Genomic DNA, 22,810 nt, shown 5'->3' on the forward strand with positions numbered 1-22,810 from the left:
TCGCGATAAAGGCCAACATTCCATTTGCCCTAGTAGAAAATCCCCTAGTTGCCACACTCCGGCGTCTGTTCGGGTACACCGAGGGAGAATTTAGCATGGCCAATGCACCTAACCAGCACGTCTTTCGGACTCTGGGAGGAAACCTACGCAGACACGGGGAGAATGTGCAAACTCCACACAGGCAGTCACCCGAGGCTGGAATTGAACCCGGGTCCCTGGCGCTGAGGCAGCAGTGCTAACCACTCTGCCACCCCAAGTTTAAAGAAAATAAACAGAAAATGTTGAAAACAAAAGCAAATTCCTTGTCCTTGAAACATCTGATGTCAACGTACCTACTATATATTTTCATTTTCTCGAAGGGATAGATATAAACAATCGAGTATCATTTAACATTTCCCTTAAAAAGGCAAACTTAGTCATTTAAAAAAAAACTCAATTTAATCACTTTTCAGAAACTGACAATTTCATCAAATGGTAGGAGACAAGATTGCAGATCACCATTTACATTCAACCAGCTATATCGCTTTAACAATGTGCTATTCCAGTATGATTAACAATAAAAGAAATGCAAAAATAGAGTTTATTCAGCAAATCGATTACAAAAATTCACAGATTTCATATTCAACTTCAAAAATTCAAATCAGCTAAATAAATTATTTATGAAGACCAGTGTTAAATACAGGTGTTGAAACTTTGCCTTCTGTCCACAATTTACATTTATGATACATGATGTACTGCAGCCCTTGCCATACAAGGAAACCTAAAGGGTGACTTGGCACAAGTAGTTTGCAGAAATGCAAATATTATTGAATTATACAAGACAACTTCCCCAGATGAAAAAGCAATTACTTTACCGGGTGAAGTTTGAGGGGAGGGAAAGACGTTTAAACCAAGGAGAAATGTAGAAGTTAAAAGTGCAAGAAACCAGTTGTTTAAATAGAGGAATATGTTAATTACAGTAATTAGTACTGAAGAATACTCTTACAGAATGGTAATCAGTCCACAGTCATAGTATATTAACTTCAACACAATTGGACAGGGGTATACGCAAGATTTCAGTTCTTTAAATTTTGAATTATACAGTCCTGTGAACATTTACTTCAGTATGTGTTTGCAAATACGGGGTACCTAGAAACTGTGAAATAGTATTTACAAATATGTACACCATTAACAGTTCTCTTCTAATACATTGTTCTTGGGCACGCAATGTGACTGCTCCATTTTAGTCACAAATATTCATGGCATTTCAGTTTCTAAACGCCGGACTTCCTTGACTACCAGGTCAATGTTTATGATTGGATTGAAGTACAAAGCCCAGTAAAATAAGCAGTCACAAACAAATTGAGGAATTATTGGCCACAAAATGGCAACAAGGATTCCTTGGCTTGACACCTTCCAGAAATGACTCCACATTTTCTGAGGAATAGTCCTGGAAGAGAATATTGCAATTATTTGCACAATCCATGGATAATAAAAATCTTACTACTAATTTAGGTTTAAATTAAAACTGTAAACTTGATGGATAGGATGTGGGATATGAAGTTCAGCTCAAATGTCCAACACGAGGACAAAGTTGTAAATGGTCTGAGAATCTCAGAGGAGAACGGAATCAGTTCACAAGGAAGAGGAGTTTGTGGTCAGGACTGAAAGTGATGACTTTTGAAGAAGTTGTGGTCATTCGAGATTTGAAATGAAACAATCAGCCTTACAGCACAGATGGTCAAAGGGTGAAGAGAATTCATTAGTGTGCACAATGCAAAAGCTAGCCCTGTGACAATGATGATATTGATGATGTTTTAGATAAATCCCTGGATGAGGAAATAGATGTGCAGGAGAAGGAGGACAAGCCATTGACAGGGATGCACTGGTACAATTGGATTGGTAGGAATGAAAGCATAAAGGGTAGTCACATAGAGCTAGGCAAAGGAGGATGATGATTTGGTCAACTGTGTCAAATGATGGAGGATTAAGGAGGGCAAGAATGGATGATGTAACAGTCATAAAATGTCATTCATGACTTTGCTGGGATAAATTTGTGAAAGCAGAACATCCACGATTACAAGTATTTCATAAGAGTTACATCAGTGTAATAAAGCTATTGGAAAATAAACTCTGGAATAATTTTCTAAGTCAACATAAATATTCATTAAAGCATTACAAATGCAATCTTAAAACATAGAATATATGTGGAACTTGTATAAAAAGTAGTGGTTTATTTTAAAATATAATTCTAATTTAAATATCAGACACCACAACACTTAAAAAAGGTATTAAATTTACAGAACCACTGTTCACCTCCCATTGTCTCCCTGTACTTCCTTTCCTGTTGCCAGCTTAAGACATTATCTTTTGACATTTGGGGAGAGGGGACCAAAAGGTAGATGGTATTATAAATCGCTAGATTCCAAAGCAGCATTCAGTTTTTAAGTACTTAATTTTCAGGAGAGAGTCACTTTCATTAACATAGTAGAAGCAGCTTCAACTCTTATATACCTGAGTCCTCCTCTTGACCAGAGTCTCCAGAAGGCAAAGCCTTCCAAGACTGATAGAAGCATCGCATTCACAATTATAAAACGTGATGTCCAGTAGTGCATGTCCAACCAGTCCCAAGCAAATTCAGCAATTAACTGATATGGAATCAGGGTGTATTTCACAAGGAACTCAGCCCACTGCTTCAAGCTGATATCATCAGACTTTAAAAACAAAGATTGGCAAAGTAATTACATTTTCAGGAAAAATAAAGTTTTGTAACAAGTGAAATTTCACACTATATTTCACAAAATTAATTCAGTAAATAATGTCAAGTCACTTATATTTGCAAACAAAAAGGTGACAATAAACGGTTACTTGCCCTAATAGCTGCCTAAATGTCAAAATTTGGGACGTCTTACTACGTTAAAGCTACAAGTATAAGTTGTTGTAAAATGTATGAGAGTCAAGGTGATCAAATGGCATTTCAGACTTGACTCTGGGGTGGTGGATCAATGAGATGCAATCATACATTTTTATAGATGCCCAAGTCAACGGAGCCCCAGTCTACTCTACATTTCTGTGCATCACTGGCATCAGGGAATGTATGTTCCTTAAAATGCACTCGACTTAACCCTGGTTATCCAATTTAATGTTTCTTCAATTATGGAGCAAATCACAACTGAAAACCCAAATGGAGAACTAAGAAACATAGAAAATAGATGGAGTAGGCCATTCGGCCCTTCGAGCCTGCACCACCATTCAATGTGATCATGGTTGATCATGCACTGTCAGTATCCCACTCCTGCTTTCTCTCCATACCCCTTGATCCCTTTAGCCACTAGGGCCATGTCCAGCTCCCTCTTGAACATATCTAACAAACTGGCCTCTGTGGTAGAGAATTCCACAGGTTCACAACACTGAGTGAGGAAGTTCCTCCTTATCTCAGCCCTGAAAGGCTTACTTTAATTCTTAGACTGTGACCCCTAGTTCTGCATTTCCTCAACATTGGGAACATTCTCCCCGCATCTAGCCTGTCCAGTCCCATCAGGATTGTGTGTGTTTCTATCAGATCCCCTCTCATTCTTCTAAATTCCAGCGAGTACAAGCCCAGTTAATTCAGTCTCTCTTCATGTCAGTCCTGACATTCCAGGAATCAGTCTGGTGAACTTTCACTGGACTCCCTCAATAGCAAGAATGTCCTTCCTCAGAGTAGGAGAACAAAACTGCACACAATACCCAAGATGTGGCCTCACCAAGGCCCCGTATAACTGCAGCAAGCCATCCTTACTCCTATACTCAAATCCTCTTGCTGTGAAGGCCAGCATGCCATTATCTTTCCTCACTGCCTGCTGTACCGGCATGCCAACCTTCAGCAACTGTTGCACCACGACACCCAGGTCATGTTGCACTTCCCCTTTTCTTAATCTTTCTTCCTGTTTTTACCAAAGTGGTTAACTTCACATTTATCCACATTATATTGCATTTGCCAAATATTTGCCCACTCAGCCAGCTGTCCAAGTCACTCTGTAGCCTCTTAGCGTCCTCGTCATAGCACACATTGCCACCCAGAAAGTCATATGTACGAAGACAGCAGCACAAGTCAGTCCCTCTAGAAAGGTTTATGTTATTCCAAACATGAATAAACACAAGTTTAGTGCCCCAACAGGAGACAGGAATAAAAATAAACTTATACAATTATTTTTCTCTGATTTTCAAAATTGAAAATTGCTGGACTGATAAAATGGATGCAGCTGGTCACATGTTGGCTTCAAGAAGTTTCTGAACAGTTGGAAAGTGAACAAATGCGAACACCTTGAACGCCCTAGAATACTCCATGCATCACAAACACTCCAGCCAAAACAACACAACGGATTAGTAGATGAGTTGTCTGCCCCAGCCATCATGGACAAAAGAAACTGTTTATGTCCCCATTTCTCCAATGTGATGTTAATAGCCCAAACATTACCTGCTCCAAAACATAATGGGTTTCAACCAAGCGCCCCGTTAGTCAACCCAAAACCACCTTATCACATAACCAAGATTGGAGTTGTCTAAATTCCTTTAATTAATAAGCTGTTGGACCTTATCAGTCACTGTTTGACCTGTGAAGAGAAACGAGACTCCAGGTAGCAGCCTCTGTCTATCGTTATCATCTCTCAGATAGCAGCAGAGAAAGTTCTATCAAGATAAATTGCTTGGTCCTCATCTACACTGTGAACTACTGGATTGAAACTTGCGCCTTCAAGGCTAATTCAACAGATAACTGCTTTTTCCTTTTGTGGATGCCTTCACTTTTGGAAAGACAGACCAGCCTGCAACAGTAAGCCTACCACCCTCTAAATAAATACATCATTGGAGTTTTCATTCTGGACTCTAGACTCAAAACTGCAACTTCATATTACAGTCTTGCCCTTTCTTTCTTTCCCGTATCCGTCTTTTATTATACGAGTGCAAAAGGGTGCAAAACCCCTTTCCCATGATCTCTGAATGTGTAAAATAAACCAACCCTCTTATCATCTCAAGTTCGCTGTGCAAGTTATTCATAGAGGATTGGATCACATCAAATTTAAGGAAAATATGCCACCACCTATAAAGGAGTAAAATCAAAAAGCGCCTCTGTTTACAGATGTGTAGTGAGGGAAAAGATCAGGGCTTTTCAAATTAATCCCCCTCCTGTCCTTAACACTAGGCTTTCAAAACCCTGACAATGGTTTTGTTTTGACAATTATGGAACTTTAATTTTCACAATTGTTGTAACCTAATTTCCACAATGAATCTCCAGTGGTTTGGGATTTCCCCTTGCACTAGAGATCCCCTTGATGCAGGGTGTATTGCTGGTCCTGGGATCATTTACGTACACTTGCCAGCATGAATTTAGCCATTTGCCAAGATATGGTACGAGACAGTCTCAGCTAACCACTGCAGCAGGAAAAAGGTGGTGCCTGGTACCCCACCCTTTTAAAAATAACTGCACAAGATCTTTTCCACGGTGCTATTGTATAGGGTTGTGCACTGAGCAGGGATGCAGAGGCTCCGTTAAAAGTTTTACTTTGGTCCTCTCATCTCCAACCTTTAAATGTATGATCTAGTAGTTAGCTCATGAGTCCTGTACTCGGTGTGCAAATGTTTGGCAGAAACCACATTTCCTTCCTTTGCGCATGAACAAATAGTTTCTGCTAACCAACCACTAAAAAATAGAGAATAAAATAGTTTTCTGCTCTGATTGCCAGATCTGCTAAAAGAATTAGCAGAGAGAGGGAGTCCTAGGCTAGCATCTTTCCTTAGATGCTAACATAAAAGCTTTATACGGTAACTCAAAGTTCTCTGAAGACCAAAAACCAAGTCAGCAAAAATGGATGTCAGCACCCAAATAGATAAATCCATCACACACCACTGGCCTATAAAAACTGACATCCCACTAAATTCTCACTTAGGAACCTTGTATTATAATTTCCATTTGTAACCCTTGGCCTAGGAAGAGAGGAAATGGCCTGGATTAATTTCCAGATTACTGTCCTGTAACTATAAAAATATTTACATTGACATTATGTTTTTAACACCGAAGATTTGGTCCAATAAAGAACGAGAAACGAGATGCTGAGCCAGGAAGAGAATATTTGTGATTCGGAGGGGGTGACCAAAAAGGAATCTTTTTTTTTAATTGGAGGGAGAGGTTGAGAAATTTAGGAAGGAAATTGGAGGGTGTGACCAAGGTGGATCAGAAGACTGGGACATTCAAGAGGGGATATTGAGATGTCTTGCAACAAATGGGATGAGGTAACAGTGGCAGCTACAGGGCGGCACGGTAGTGCAGTGGTTAGCACTGCTGCTTCACAGCTCCAGGATCCCGGGTTCGATTCCCGGCTCGGGTCACTGTCTGTGTGGAGTTTGCACATTCTCCTCGTGTCTGCGTGGGTTTCCTCCGGGTGCTCCGGTTTCCTCCCACAGTCCAAAGATGTGCGGGTTAGGTTGATTGGCCAGGTTAAAAATTGCCCCTTAGAATCCTAAGATGCGTAGGTTAGAGGGATTAGTGGGTAAAATATGTGGGAGTAGGGCCTGGGTGGGATTGTGGTCGGTGCAGACTCGATGGGCCGAATGGCCTCCTTCTGCACTGTAGGGATTCTATGTTTCTATGATGACACGGAGGGTCAGCCAGCCAAGGTAGATCAGTGAGAATGAGAAAGTAGTACACATGGGAAACTAGATGTGGACAGAATTGGGTTCCCACCGTTGAATAATTTTCATTCTTTAGTTCACACAAGGTAGACAGTTCGGTCAAGTATCAGAATTGCCGAGACCTGTGAAATCATACCCAAAATCAATGATGGAAAAACGACCAAGACATTCAATGAAAACCATAATATAGCAGGTTCATTAATGAAATTTAAAAGCTTGGGAGTTGACAAATGACACTGTAGCTTGGGATAGGGTAACCGGCTGGGTTGTACTCCTATAAGTCTGATGAGGAGTAATTCCAAAGCAACCTTGGAACAAATTGAGTCTGACCTCAGCACAAATGAAAGACATGCGTAGAGGTGAAAGGGAAGCAAGTGTACAAGGTACAGCCTGTAACCAAAGGAACTAACTTTCGTGTTTACTGGTTGATACGCATTCCAATACTCCAAAAAACAAAGTAAAAAGTTGAAAGCAATTAGGAATCTAGCATATTCACCAATACAAAAATCGACTTTTTCCTTAAACCGATTTCCTCTTTTTAAAAAAAAAGAGGAAATCAACAGAATGTCTGCACTACTTACCCAGTACTTGCGAAAAATATCTGCATCCTCAGTCACCTCCGTTTTCTCAGGAGAAATGGTGTGAATAAGTGGCAGAAATAGTTCTGAGTAATCAAACAGGTAGAGATACAGCATGGTCAACCGTGGGGAGCTCTTCAGTGCATACAGCAGAAACAGTGACTTGCCTACATGCATTGCCTGAAAAAATAAGTATTTGTATTCGACAGCAAGCAAAGAAAAAAAATACCCACTGAATTTAGTTAATTTTAAACAATTACAACCACGCAGAAGGTAACAAGTGAGAACACAAATTAGCCAGTCAGAATATATTGCATCTTAAAGAGTGCAACTTAAATGTTAAACACATTAGGAATCAATTAAAAGACATACAATATTATACATCTCAGACTGATATCATCAAAATGTGCCTCCTCTGGCACAATGCCCTCTCACTAGCACTCAAAACTTCAGATTAAGAAATATATGGGCTGAATTTAAGGGGTAGTGGGGGGAAGAGCTCTATCATTTGCCCCAAGGAAGAAATGTCAGACAGCAGCCGGCCCATGTCAAACAAGACTGCTGGCAGCAATAGTGAATGTAGTCTGTGTGGAGTTTGCACATTCTCCTCGTGTCTGCGTGGGTTTCCTCCGGGTGCTCCGGTTTCCTCCCACAGTCCAAAGATGTGCGGGTTAGGTTGATTGGCCATGTTAAAATTGCCCCTTAGTGTCCTGGGATGCATAGATTAAAGGGATTAGTGGGTAAAATATGTAGGGATATGGGGGTAGATCCTGGGTGGGATTGTGGTCGGTGCAGACTCGATGGGCCGAATGGCCTCTTTCTGTACTGTAGGGTTTCTATGATTTCTTCTATGAACCTCTGCCCCTCAGCAAGATTAAGTCCCGCCCTTGAAAGCTGTCAGCCAATCAAATCAGCCTGCAGCTCTAGCAGTCCCAGCACCATCAGAACAGAGTAGTGGGCAATGCTGGGACCGCAAGCATCTCCATGAGCAAGAGAAGGACGCCTGAGCGAAGCAAGTCAGGTCTGTTTGGGCAGGGAGAGATCGGGCAGCTGAGGGCGCAGGGCAAGGAGGCCAGGCAGGGCAAAAAAAAGGGAGAGGTATCATCTTGGAGCGGGAGGTGCTGCTGCTCAAGATGGTTGGATCTAGAGCACCACCGAGGAACGTCTGCAGTAAGGTACTGGAACGGAGATGATTGACCTCCGATAATCACAACCATCTTCTTTTGTGCTAGGTATGACTCCAACCAGTAAAAGGTTTCTTCCTCCCGATTCCTATTGGCTCCAGTTGTGCACGGGTTCCTTGATGCCACACTCAAGTCAAATGCTGTCTTGATGTAAACAGCAGCAATGCTCACATTACATCTGGAGTTCAGTCCTTTTGTTCTTGATCGAACCAAGGCTATAATGAGGTCAGAAGCTGAATGAGCTTGGTGGAACCTACACTGAGCAATGAGCAGGTTCTTGCTAAGTCAGTGCCCCTCGATAGCACTGCTGGTGACACCTTCCATCAGCTGCCGATTGCCATCACCTGTATTTTATGCTCTCTCCACCGCACCCCCACCCCACAAAAAACATGCCCGGCAGGGGCCATAAAACCCAGCCCTATATCCCTCATCAAGGAGCATGCAAAAACAAAAATGTTCATTACACTTTTAGAAAAGAAGACACTCACCAGACTGCTCGATTTCAAAAACAGTTACCTTATATTCCCAGAGATTCTGAGGGGGTTTCACTCCAAGTGCTTTTACATTGTCCAATTCCATTAGTATGGCTTTTCTATGAAGCTCTCTTTCAATGTTGAAAGGAGGCTTTGAAAACTCTTCTTCGCCTAGAGTCAATAATAGCCTAAAAATACATTTAATGGGAGAACAGAAAGTTTTTGAACGAACAACCTAGACTAGATATTTCACTTTAATGTAACTTATTCAATCGTCTGTCAAATTGGTCTCAATATGCTATTATCCACTATAGTGCAATGGTTTAACCTAGTGTTAAAAGGTTATATCAGTTGTCTTTATGCAGAATAAAAAAGGGTGGCACAGTGTTTAGCACTACTGCTTCACAGTGCCAGGGACCCGGGTTCAATTCCAGCCTTGGGTCACTGTCTGTGTGGAGATTGCAAGTTCTCACCTTGTCTGCGTGGGTTTCCTCCGGGTGCTCCGGTTTCCTCCCACACTCCAAAGATGTGCAGATTAGGCATGCTGAATTGCCCTTAGTGTCAGGGAGATTAGCTGGGTAAATGCTTGGGGGGGGGGGTTTACAGGGATAGGGCCTGGGCAGGATTGTTGTCAGTGCATGGGTCAAATGGCCTCCTTCTGCACTATAGGGATTCTATGATTTTATGAAAATCAAATCTTAAAAAACTCATCCTATTTATTTTAGATCCCTTCAACCAAACAATTCTGTTTGGGTCCAAAACTGAATAGAACAATTGCTTTTTACTAAAAAAAACCAATCTTCTGAAAACCATTTACATTTAGTTCCAAACAGCCTGGACTTTGACAGGGAAGGCTTCGGCACAAGGGGCTTTTGACTAGCAGTTTTGTCAAATGAAACTGTTGCATAGCTATAAATAGCTTCAGTAGGGAAGCAATTTCCCACACGATCCCTTTTACACAGAAGAAAACAAGATGAACAGCCAAAACAACTGCTCACTGTTTGGATCTGATGAGATGTACCTGTCTCAAGTCAAAGTGCAACGAGAGTGATTCCAAATTACTGTGGTTTAGAAATATAGACAGGAGTATTCTCCTGAAATTCCTTTCAATGTTACTATTGGGAGAACTGCCAAAGGCCCAAGTCCACAATTACGCTAGAGGTGGTGACCTTGTATAGTTGAATTTAAAAAGTAAGCCTTACCTTCCATTGACTTCCTCCTCCAAAAACCTGTCCTTGTAAATGGTAGCCCACTGACCCAACTGTTCTAACCAGAGAGTCACTTCCTTTGCAGTCCATTTAGTGACAGGTTTGTGTACGAGAAGATCTTGTTCAGTTTCTCTGCTCCAGAGGTAAACTAGAAATACCACCTAGCACAAGAAATAACCGAGGAAAAGAAATTCAGTGTCAATATCCTGTAACAGCAATTTAATTAGCATCACATTTTTATGTCCTGCCTTTAACTATTCACAACTTGAATGTACTGTACAGTATCTTTTTAAATTCAATGTTTCACAGTACTCTCTAAAGCTGGAGAATGCCGGAAATAGGCAACATTAAACTTAAGGTAATACAGTCTAGTGAAATCAAGGGAAACAACCACTTTATCTGCTGCAAAGCTGATGGTTTTCACTTGGACACTAACCAGCCTTCGATTTCCCTCCCTTCATTCACTTGAACTTCTGGTAAAATTGAGGACTGTAAGCATATATTGCTTCAATATATGAAGCAATTCATATATTGTAATTGCATTAAGTTTCCATTCCGATTAGCTTTATGCCAAACTTGATACAACAGTTAAATCAGATAACAGAATAGAATGAAGTGATAAAATTATAACACAAAACCACGTAACTCGAATGGTTTTCCTCCATGATTGAAATCAGTTTGTTTTCTTGGTGAAGGACTAAGTAATGCAAGCAGGGTATTAATCTTTTTTCTCTATCTTTCATTTGAAGTACATTTATAAAGCTATGTCTGCTGCAGTAATTTTAAGTAATTACATCAAGAGTTTGGAAAACGTCATTTATTTTAATAAATCTTCCAAGTGCAAATCAAAGATTATTTAATTGCTCAACAGGAGCCTAACACAACACGAGAGTGCACACCATTTGCACAGGACTTTAAGCGGATACTTACTGCTACACAAGTTAAAGAGGTTAGTACTCCTGAGAAAAAACCACCTCCTCTTCGCCAATGCCCCGAGTTGTTGAAAGCCCTTGATTGTTCATTACCGTATTTCTGGAAAGCCAAAATGCTATTGGAGATTTTTATGTTGTTCCGTGTCTCCTCCTGTCGTCGTGTGACATCATCAGGGAACAGCTTCTCAACAGCATCTCTGGTGAGGGTAGGGACACAAAACAAGGCAAATGTACATGACTCAAAAGACATGCAAACATTTGACTGTTTTATACTAGAAAAACAAACTCTAGCTGAGGGGATAGGTGCCATAGCTCAGGCCATCACGAAGGCTAAAAGAGACAAATTAACTGGTATTTAATAGGCAAGTCCTGTAGGTCTTCGGCATTTTCTTGTAAGTGATTTGTTATGAAGTGGATAAGAACAACATAAATAGCATCTCTCAAGGCCATTTTGATTGAAATAGCTTGTTCATCCTCTCAATGGTTCAGTGGGTAACTGCACAGCCTCAAATGATATTAAACCATACAAAGTTCAGTTCTTCACAAAGCTCAAGTCAAGACTGCAACAATTGGCTCCTGATCGCTATTCCCCCATCCACTGACTGCTCCCCCAATCCCCTTGACTGGAAAGTGCCCATGTTTTGTCGTTGTCTTAATGCTCAGCTGTTATAATCTTGAAAGCCCAAGTACCTGTTAAAGCTCACTACTCAGGCTCAAAACATCAATAATGGTCAACTGGACCAAGACCTGGAGGACTGCCAGTGCCCATGCAAGTTTTCCCCTGCAGTAGTCAGTGCCATCAGGAGATGAGAGGTGAAAGAAAATAAATCCTGGTAATGTTGCAAAAATCCAAATTGCAAATAGCCAAATTGTTCAACATTTAAATGCCTGGATTAGTCCTCTATCAATTTGCTCTCAAAAAAGGAAGACAAATTAAAACAATTAGCCGCAGTGGAAAATTCAACTATTTAGAGTGTTCAGGCTGCTTACTTTGTAATCGAGAATGAAAGACAAAGCAAACGGGTTGTGAGAAAAGTTTTGGGTCATGACAAAAAGTTTGAGTTCCAAAATTAAAGGCTCAGTGCTACATTCCTTCACAACCTCCTTTTCAAAATAAGGCTGTTGGGTTACACCAGCCAGCTTGAAAGATCAAGAGAGGTGAAGGGAAGACTGGCATGAAATCAAATTAAGCAGAGCAGCATTGTAATCGCATAGTAATGAGGAGTCTCACATCACAAGACCAAGAATTCTGATGTCCCAATTTCAAATGTTTTACTTGGTTCAAATTCCCAAGCGAGTGAGGAAATAACAGCAATGCATTCCCCATATTGATTCTTGAAGCAAGATGAAGGAGCTAGGCCAACGAGTAATCACATCCAAGTTTGGGACGAGCACAGCTTTTGTACGGGGACTTTGAGTACATAAATGGTCATGCCAACAAAAATCAAAGAGCTGTTTTCAAATAAAATCTGCTCAAACAATCTAAATCAACATTTGCAAAGCTCCTAATGAACATGGGTTCTCACAATGATCAAAGTAGGAGAGGGAGTCACAGTTTTATCAATTCCATTCCCAGTATATTAAAAAAAACTACTTTCTTAATGCTCATGTCAATATGTAAAAGAAGGTGCATTGACTAATGCTGTTATATTTAACAAGTGGATGTGTTATTTTTCACTGATTGAAGGATTGTTGAGATGGTGAGAAAGACAACCATTTTCAACTGAAATTTTTACAACTACAATAAAGACCCTTCAAGACTGTTTTCAGGGTTAAAAGTGGACTGTAAAATTGAAAGCCAAGCAGTACAGACAGTGATGCCTGATGATCAGCTGAACATTTCTGCAGTAATTCCTATTCATTGTGCTTTTAACAGTCTGTCCACGGAACAATGAGACCAAAACATTTTATCTATCATTGATCAATGGTAACTGCTGCTCATTGGCCATGGCAACCACACGCCCATGATACATACAATGACAGTGGCATAGCAATGCAGTTTCAGCTGTTTTCCTGGCTACAAAAATTTGGTTAGTGAAGTCACCTATAGACAGAACATAAATTGGGAGGGTCGTACAACAGCTGGTGCCATTGTTGAGTTAGCTAAAATTAAGCTGCCTTCAGACATGCTGACAAAAGTGAACCATGTTGAACAACACTAAACCTGCAAGCAAAAGTTAGCACAGGGAAAGATAATGCATCTATTAAGAATACAGTAAAGTGAATCATCATTAAAAACTTTGAAGATTGTCAATTCCACATTCCTAAATAAAAGGCAAACACCAAATATTGATATTTACAAAATTAATTTTTAACTGTATGCTGCATTCAATACAAATTCATCTCATTATGCTCTTAGCTTCCGAAAGATATTTTGTTCACAGGACAAGATGCTTTCAAAATTCCATACCTTAAGACAATGTTAACTTTAGGAAATCCCTCCCATTTTTCTCTGCATTCTGGGCACTCTGTTTTCCTGGAAGCATCCCACCACAGCGCCAAGCAATGTCGGCAGAAACTGTGTCCACAGTTTAAAGTAGTTGGGTTTACTAAAATTTCGTAGCAGCAGTGGCAGGAGAATTCATTGGCGGAGAGCTGACAAGACGGCTCTGGTAATGTACTGTCCTCCAGCTCCTCCCACTGTTCCTTGTATTTTTGCCTGTTGCGGAATCCCACATCACCCTCCATTTGATCAGAACTGAAGCTTTGCGCGCTTGATTTTCTTTTTATCGCACCCACGAGAAACTGTAATTAAAAGCGTGTTTGCATTGTCAACTAGAGCAAACAGTTTCATTCACTTCAACAACAAGTTGCATGTATAGAATGTACTTAAAGTAATAAAATGCATCAAGATGCTGTACAGGAGTGTCTACAAACAAAACTGGATGCCAAATAACACAAGGAGATATTAAGAGAGATGACCAAAAGTTCAAACAAGTAGGCTTCAAGAAGCACTATAAGAGGAGGAAAGAAAAGTAGACGTGGAGTGAGGGAATTCTAAAATTTAAGACCTTGGCAAATGAAGGGACGGCCAGCAAAAGTGATCAAAATCAGGGAGGTACAGGAGGCCCCAACTGACTGAATGCAGAGATCACCAGTGGGTGTTGTACAGTTGGAGGAGATTACAGTGATAGGGTGGGACAAGGCTACAAAGAAAACAATGATGAGAATTTTCAAAAATCAAGACTTTGCCTGCCCAAAAGACAAGGTCAATCAGCAAGCACAAGAAATACGGGAGTAGTACTTGACGATAGGGCACAGCACCAGAGATTTGGATGACAAAGTTTGCAAAGGGTAGAATGTAAAGATAATGCTTTTGTTTTTAACCATTGTCAAGAATGCAAAGACAAGCCTTGCATCTCTGCCTAATGACAGAATAGGACCCTACTAAATTTCCCACAACCAACATCTTCATGGCCTCCAACTCAGATCGTCTATTTAGTGATACGGACACATCCAACAGTTATGGTTACTGTCACGGTAAGCCATGCTGGCTGCATTCAAACTGAAGTCACCAACACAAAGATACAGTGCACATGTCCATGATGTGCATCAGTTTTCCTTATATAGACTACCCATCCAATGACAAAAGTATATTCCTCTGGTTACAAAGAACAAAGAAAATTGCAGCACAGGAACAGGCCCATCGGCCCTCAAAGCCTGCACCGACCATGCTGCCCTACTGAACTAAAACTCCCTACTCTTCCGGGGACCATATCCCTCTGTTCCCATCTTGCCAAGTTCTACCCAGTTTTGTCTGCACAATTCCAGATGGTCTTAATGGCCTCTGGGCATGTACAGTCGTGAAACCAACCGTATTTATGTATTAATCTTGCCAGTGTAACACACATTCCAAGAACCAGTTGGTGGCAGAGTAACACTTTGTGCTTACTCATTTTTGCACAACACATCACCTATTGTGAGCACTTCAACAGGAAATCTGCTAGTAATTAATTTCCTTTTATATATATGTCTTCATATACTGAAACATCAACACATATGCAATGAATTGCAGTGACTTACCTAGGCAAACAGAACCATTCTGAACCAGCAACATTCCACAAACAGCAATCAGGTTGCCAAATAGCTGATCGGTTTTTTTTGGTGATATTGCTTGCAGAGGAATGTTGGCCAGGATACTGGAGAAATCTCCTGTTCTTCCTTGAATAGCATCATACATCAACCTGAATCACCAAAATAGGCAGGCATGATCACAGTTTTAACATCTTTTCCAAAACAACAGCAATACTACAATTCAATTCCCCGATGAGGCCCTAGTACTTCATCTCTCACACCCCATGTCGCCTCCATACTAACTCATGCACCCCATCTATCCAAAATGGTGATAGGGCACCTTCTTGAAACTCTGCAGTCTGTATGGTGTAGGTACATCCAGTGTATTGTTAGGGAGATTGTTTCAGGATTTTGACAGTGAAGGAATGGTGATATAGTTCCAAGTCAGGATGGTGCATGGCTTGGAGAGGAGCTTCCAAGTGGAAGTGCTCCGAAGCATCTACTGCCCTTATGTGTTTTAGGTAGTAGAGGTTGTGGGTTTGGACGCTGCTGTTGAAGGAGCTTTGGCGAGTCGCTGCAATACATCTTGTAGATGGTACACACTGCTGCCACTGTGGTCAGCGGTGGAAGGAGGCAATGTTCATGGCAGTGGATCAGGTGCCAATGTAACAGATTGCATGCCCTTAATAGTGTCGAGCTTCTTCAGTGTTAGAGTCAGAATTTTAAAGCACGGAAAGAGGCCCTTCGGCCCATCGTGTTTGCCCCATCCATCAAGCACATATCTATTCTAATCCCATTTTCTAGCAATTGACCCGTAGCCTTGTATACTATAGCGTTTCAAGTGCTCATCTGAATACTTCTCAAATGTTGTGAGGGGTCACGTCTCTCCCACCCTCTCAGGCAGAGTGTTCTGGATTCCCACCACCTGGGGTGAAAAAGTTTTTCCTCACATCTCCTATAAACTTCTTGCCCCTTAACTTAAATCTATGCCTCCTGAGTTTTGACCCCTCTGCTAAAGGGGAACAGTTCTTCCCCATCCAGTCTATGCCCCTCAGTTTTATACACCTCAATCAGGTCCCCCCTCAGCCTTCTCTGCCCCAAGGAAAACAACCCCAGCCTATCCAGTTGCTTGATAGCTGAAACCCTCTAGCCCAGACAATATCTGGATGAATCTCTTCTGCACCTTCTCTGCTTCAATCACTTCCTTTCTAGTGTGGTGACCACAGTACTCCATGTGTGACCTAACCAGCATTTTATATAACTCCATCATAACCTTGCTGTTATAATCAGTGCCTCAGTTAATAAAGGCAAGTATCCCATATGCCTTCTTAACCACCTTATCTAAAATTCTGCTGTCTGGCATGCAAGTAGTCCTGTGCTGTTGCTTCACCAAGTTGACATCTTATTTTTAGGTAAGTTTGGTGCTAGATCTGTTTGAACTTTATCCCAACTAACAGTGGTAGTGCCCTCTTTTTAGGTCAAACCAAATAAACAAACTCAGATTAAGTCAGGACAAAGTAAAAGGGGCAGCTCCCCAAAAAGAGGGGGGGGAACAGCCCGAACAGAAATCAAAGTACAAAGGAAACTTAAAAACATCAAATTAAAATGTGATTGTCAGGGTCAATAATGCACCCCAACCACTGCGGTGCAACAGGCTGGAGGGAATCCTCAAAGTGAAGCCTTGTCTCCACAAGGACTATGCAGCAGACATTCCCAACAACACATGCACCAGCAGCAGGTAGATTGGCAAGGACAAGGCAGAGCAGATTTTTCCCACTTGTTGATTCCCTCACCAACTTGTCACAGACCCAGGTCTAGCAGCTACATCCATCAGGACTCTGCCAATTCAGTCAGTACTGATGCTACCAAGCCAACCTGATGATGGGATGTTGAAGTCCCCACCCAGAGTACATTCTGAATCCTTCAGCATACAGGAGTACTGTTTCATGAACTGTGGTACTGGTGCCAGGGATGCTGATGCCGTGAGACTCGAGACTTCATGGGGTCCGAGGTTAACGTTTGAGGCCTCCCAAGCCAGTGCCCTCTCAATTGCTTACCATTAGTGGGTCAGCCCTGTAACTGGAGAGGACATTCCCAGGGATGGTGGTGCCTGGGATGTTTCCATGAGTATGAATATGTCAGGCCATTGCTCAATTAGTCTGCGGGAAAACTCTCCAAATTTAGGCATAAGCTCCCAGATGCAAGGTGGGCTTTGCGGTGTCAACAGGGCTGGGTGTGCAGTTGTCATTTCCAGTGCCCAGTCGCCTATCCAATTTCATCTCTTTTTACTCTGTAGCAATTTGCTTGAATTGAGCAGTTTACTCAGCCATTTAAGAGTCAACCACATTGCCTACATTACAATAACCATGACATAGCAAAAGTTAAAAATTGCAAAGGACATTTGAGATATTTAAGAATAAGGCCCAACATAAACACAAATAAGTTTTGGTTTCCATACTCCTCTTTTCTAAAAACAGAGCAGTTTAATCCTTGTTAAACCATCCCCCGAGAACTTTTACTTTAGAAGCAATTTTAACTTAAGACACCATCACATGACATTACCATTCAATTCATCCCATAGACTTATTTTCTGTGGGATAAAGAAACTCAATAAATAAAATACACAGAAATGATTGTACAGCAAAGTAAACAGTCCCAAACAGAGCTCAGACTTCAGCACCCCCGTGCCAGCCAATTGGTTCAAAACTAAGTTATTTTAAAGAAATCAACTGGAGGTGCAAGCAGCCATCCCCCCCCCCCCCCCCCCCCGCCCCCCCAACATGGCGGAATTTAATCAATATCCTGCTCTCCTCCTCCCACTGGCTGGCAGTACGGTGGTTAGCACTGCTGCCCCACAGCACCAGGGACCCAGGTACAATTCCTGGCTTGGGTCAGTGTCTGTGCGGAGTCTGCACATCCTCCCCGTATCTGTGTGGGTTTCCTCCCACAGTCCAAACAACGTGGTTAGGGTGCATTGGCTGTGCTAAAATTCTCCCTCGGTGTATTATAGAATCATAGAAACTCTACAGTGCAGAAAGAGGCCATTTGGCCCATCAAGTCTGCACCGACCACAATCCCACCCAGGCCCTACCCCCATATCCCTACATATTTTACCCATTAATCCCTCTAACCTGCACATCTCAGGACACTAAGGGGCAATTTTTTAGCATGGCCAATCAACCTAACCCACACATCTTTGGACTGTGGGAGGAAACCAGAGCACTCAGAGGAAACCCACGCAGACATGGGGAGAACATGCAGACTTTACACAGACAGTGACCCAAGCCAGGAATCGAACCCAGGTCCCTGGAGCTGTGAAGCAGCAATGCTCACCACTGTGCCACCCAAACAGGCACCAGAGTGTGGCAGCTAGGGGACTGTCACAGTAACTCCATTGCAGTGTTAATGTAAGCCTTACTTGTGACACTAATAAAATAAACTTTTAAAAAACTTAAAAGAATGTAGTTCCACAGTGAAATACTAAAGGATGCTGCTGTTTGCAGATTGATGGTGCCGTTTTAAAACTCACGGGTGTAAAAGTGCGTCAGGCCCTGTGAATAATTCCTGACTGAACATCCTGTAAGAAAACGGAGCAGCAGATTGTGGACTTGAAGGAGAAGACAGACAAGGGCCGCGGCTCGCCCCACAGGAACAACCTTCCCTTTGTTTATTTTCATCAAATAACGCTTATAAAATCATACAATACCTTTCCAAATGAACTGTCTTTCCTTCACCTCACAGCTGCAGCTCCCCTGCACCACATCTTCCCCCCCTCAGACCGCCATTAATGCTGCCTCACCCTTAACGCCCCACCCCCCTCCTCCTCTCTGCTACTGGCAAAGCCCGGCCTGGAGTTCTGCACATGATCAGGAATCAGACAAGGACCAAGGGAGAATGCTCTTAAGTTGATTTATTAGTGTCACAAATAGAACATAGAACAATACACAGTACAGGCCCTTCGGCCCTCGATGTTGTGCCGAGCTTTGTCCGAAACCAAGATCAAGCTATCCCACTCCCTCTGTCGTTCTGGTGTGCTCCGTGTGCCTATCCAATCACCGCTTGAAAGTTCCCAAAGTGTCCGACTCCACTATCACAGCAGGCAGTCCATTCCACGCCCCAACCACCCTCTGAGTAAAGAACCTACCTCGTAGGCTTGCATTAACACTGCAATGAAGCTACTACTGCGAAAATCCCCCAGTCGCCACACTCTGGCGCCTGTTTGGGTACAGCACTGGCACTGGGGGGGGGGGGGGGGGGCGGGGGTCCACTGGAGGCATTTCTCCACTCCACCTGACGAAGGGGCAGCGCTCCGAAAGCTAGTGGCATTTGCTACCAAATAAACCTGTTGGACTTTAGCCTGGTGTTGTTAAACTTCTTACTGTGTTTACCCCAGTCCAACGCCGGCATCTCCACATCATGACTGGAGCGGGGGGGGGGGGGGGGTGCAGAGGAGATTCACTTGGTTGATTCCGGAGTTGAGAGGGTTGTGGCTTATGAGGAGAGACTGAGTAGACTGGGGCTACACTCATTGGAATTCAGAAGAATGAGGGGGAGATCTTATAGAAACATATAAGATTATGAAGGGAATAGATAAGATAGAAGCAGGGAAGTTGTTTCCACTGGCGGGTGAAACTAGAACTATGGCCTCAAAATAAGGGGAAGCAGATTTTTAGGACTGAGTTGAGGAGGAACCTCTTCACAGGTTGTGAATCTGTGGAATTCCCTGCCCAGTGAAGCAGTTGAGGCTACCTCAATGTTTTTAAGGCAAGGATAAATAAATTTTTGAACAGTAAAGGAATTAAGGGTTATGGCGAGCAGGCAGGTAAGTGGAGCTGAGTCCACGAAAAGAGCAGCCATAATCTTATTGAATGGCGAAGCAGGTTCGAGGGGCCAGATGGACTACTCCTGCTCCTAGTTCTTATGTTCTTATTACACTGAGGTTGCTGGAAGTATTCATAGAATCCGTACAGTGCAGAAGGAGGCCAATCGGCCCATCAAATCTGCATCACCTCCCTGACACAGAGTATTTTACCCAGGCTCTCTTCCCCCCGCCCTATCCCTGTAACCCGATACATTTACCATGGCTCATCCCACTAACCTACACCTTTGGACGCTAAGGGGCAACTTAGCATGGCCAATCATCTCACCCGCACATCTTTGGAATTTGGGAGGAAACCAGAGCAGCCGGAGGAAACCCACACACTCGTGGGGAGAACGTGAAAAGCCCGGAATTCAACCCAAGTCCCTGGAGCTGTGAGGCAGCAGTGCTATCCACTGTGCCATCCCTCAATATTCAGCAGGTCGAGCAACATGTGTATTTATCCAGCACTCTCTGTTTCTATTTCTAATTTTACCCAGTCCTGATGGAAGGCCATGACACAAAATGTTAACCCTGTTTGTTCTCCAGATGCTGCCAGACCAGCTGAGTATTTGCAGCATTTTATGTCTCTATTTCAGATTTCCAGCATGCACAGAATTTAAAATACTGCAGATGCTGGAATCCGAGACAAAAACAGAAAATGCCGGAAAATCTCAGCAGGTCTGATAGCATCTGTGGAGAGAGGATAGACCCAATGTTTCGAGTCTGGATGATCCTTCGTCAGACCTTTTGACTCTGACGAAGGGTCATCCAGACTTGAAATGTTGACAATATTTTGCTGTTGCCTCAGCACCTTTCACAACCACGGACATCTCAAAGTGCTTTACAGTCAATGGAGTGTTTTTGAAGTCATGGTAATGTGTTGTAACCATTTTAAAGAACAAAATGCGGCAACAATTTTGCACATAAGGTCACAAACAGGGCCTGTGCTGAAGATCAGATAATCATCTGGTGATGATGACAAACCCCACACAGACACGGGGAGAACATGCAGACTCTGCACAGTGACCCAAGCCAGGAATCGAACCCGCATCCCTGGCACTGTGAGGCAGCAGTGCTAACCACTGTGCCACCATGCCATCAAAGGGAAAGTGCACCAAAGCAGAAGCCTACGAAAACGGGGAAAAGCATGCAACCACCATCTTGAAATGCTCTCAGCAGAGTGGGAAGTATCCGCATAAGTGGGAAGAATGTCCAGCAGGGGAGCAGAGTGCCAGAACTGTGGAAAAATAAGATCTATCTCAGCAGTAACCATTCCAACAAAATAATGTTCAGGAATAGTCATAGTCCCAAAGCCAAATGGCTCAATAAGAGTCTGCGTGGATTTAATTAACTAAACAAATCAGTGGGATGTGGGATCCACCCAATAGCCTGAGTGGATGACACCATTACCAAACTAGCCAAGAGTTCCATTTGTCATATTGATTTCATTTTCCGTCAGATTTTCTGATGTTAGAATTGTTGGTTGGGAGGTTCACATGGTGCTCCTCAAGTTGGATTATGGTAGAAAATTTAACAAACATTTCTCTTTCTTTCTCATTCATTACATTAATGCCATTTTTGTTCCATATTATCCACCCATTAACCCCAAAATCAGCAGCAACAACAACTTGTGTTTGTATCAACCTTAACTAGGAAAACATCCAAACTGTACAGGAGTCTTATAAAACAAAATTTGACACCAAGCAACATATGAAGATGTTAGGACAGACGACCAAAAACTTGAGTTAGATTTTAAGTAGTGTTTTAAATGAGCAGAGGTAGCAGCAGAGAGATAGGGAAAATTCTAGAGCTTGGGCCTTGGCAACAGAAAGCATAACTGTTAATGGCAGAGAGATTAAAATTGGGGATACAAGAGGCCTGAATTGGAGAAATGCAGAAATCTCAGTGAAATGGTGGCACAGTGGTTAACGCTGCTGCTTCATAGCGGCAGGGACCTGGGTTCGATTCCCGGCTTGGGTCACTGTCTGTGGAGTTTGCACATTCTCCCCGTGTCTGCATGGGTTTCCTCCAGGTGCTCCAGTTTCCTCCCAGTCTAAACGTTGTGCTGATGGGGTACATTGACCTGAACTGGTGCTGGAATGTGGTGACGAGGGGAATTTCACAGTAACTTTGTCGCAGTGTTAATATAAGACTTACTTGTGACTAATAAATAAACTTTGACTTTTGATTGGAAGGGATCGCAGGCAATCCTTGACTTTACAACTTTCAAGTTACAAAGAACGACATTTAAGATGTTTATAAATTGACACCCTGTTTTGACTTTACAACATTGGTTTCTACTTTACAATGCTTGCTTTGATGTGATGCCATGCTGGCAAGCAAGTTCAAACGTTCATATGTGTGCATCAATGTTCTGCGCTGCCCATCTCCCTGACTCACTGTACAATACAGTACTATATTCCTATATGTATTTTTAGCTTATGTGATTTTTTTTTACATGTCAATATGATTGCTATATTGTTTTATTCATTCATGGGATGTAGGTGGCATGGTTGGTTCAGCATTCATTACCCATTGATAATTGCCTTGAACTGAGTGGCATTTCAGAGGGCATTTAAGAGTCAACCACATTGCTATGGATCTGGCCAGACCAGGTAAGGTTGGCAGATTTCCTTCCCTAAAGAGCATTAGTGAACAAGGTGGCTTTTTAGGACCATCAATAATAGTTTCCTAGTCATCATTAGATTCATTCCAAATTTTTATTGAATTCAAATTCTGACCATGGTGGGATTCAAATCTGGGTCTCTGGATTACTTGTCCAGTGACAACACCACAAGGCCACCGCCTCTCCTAATATTGCTATATTAATCCTCTATAATTGAGTACAAAATTCTGGGTTGTTTTGGTGAAAATAGAGTATTGAGCCTTGGTTCAGGATTCAATCCCCCATT

General features: G+C 42.3%; 1 protein-coding gene across 1 annotated transcript; it reads right to left on the bottom strand.

The window, feature by feature from the left end:
• Positions 1-416: 416 nt before the first annotated feature.
• On the bottom strand, positions 417-18,866 carry LOC144510810 (bifunctional apoptosis regulator-like). The gene is made up of 9 exons (XM_078240724.1): positions 18,744-18,866; positions 15,047-15,207; positions 13,434-13,768; positions 11,022-11,220; positions 10,086-10,252; positions 8,927-9,071; positions 7,230-7,406; positions 2,494-2,693; positions 417-1,429 (listed from the first exon to the last, which is right to left on the bottom strand). The coding sequence occupies exons 3-9, from the start codon at positions 13,709-13,711 to the stop codon at positions 1,237-1,239; spliced, it is 1,359 nt and encodes a 452-aa protein (XP_078096850.1). The 5' UTR covers positions 13,712-13,768; positions 15,047-15,207; positions 18,744-18,866; the 3' UTR covers positions 417-1,236.
• Positions 18,867-22,810: the final 3,944 nt, after the last annotated feature.

Source organism: Mustelus asterias, chromosome 23 (genome assembly GCF_964213995.1).
Source record: "Mustelus asterias chromosome 23, sMusAst1.hap1.1, whole genome shotgun sequence".
NCBI lineage: Eukaryota > Metazoa > Chordata > Chondrichthyes > Carcharhiniformes > Triakidae > Mustelus > Mustelus asterias.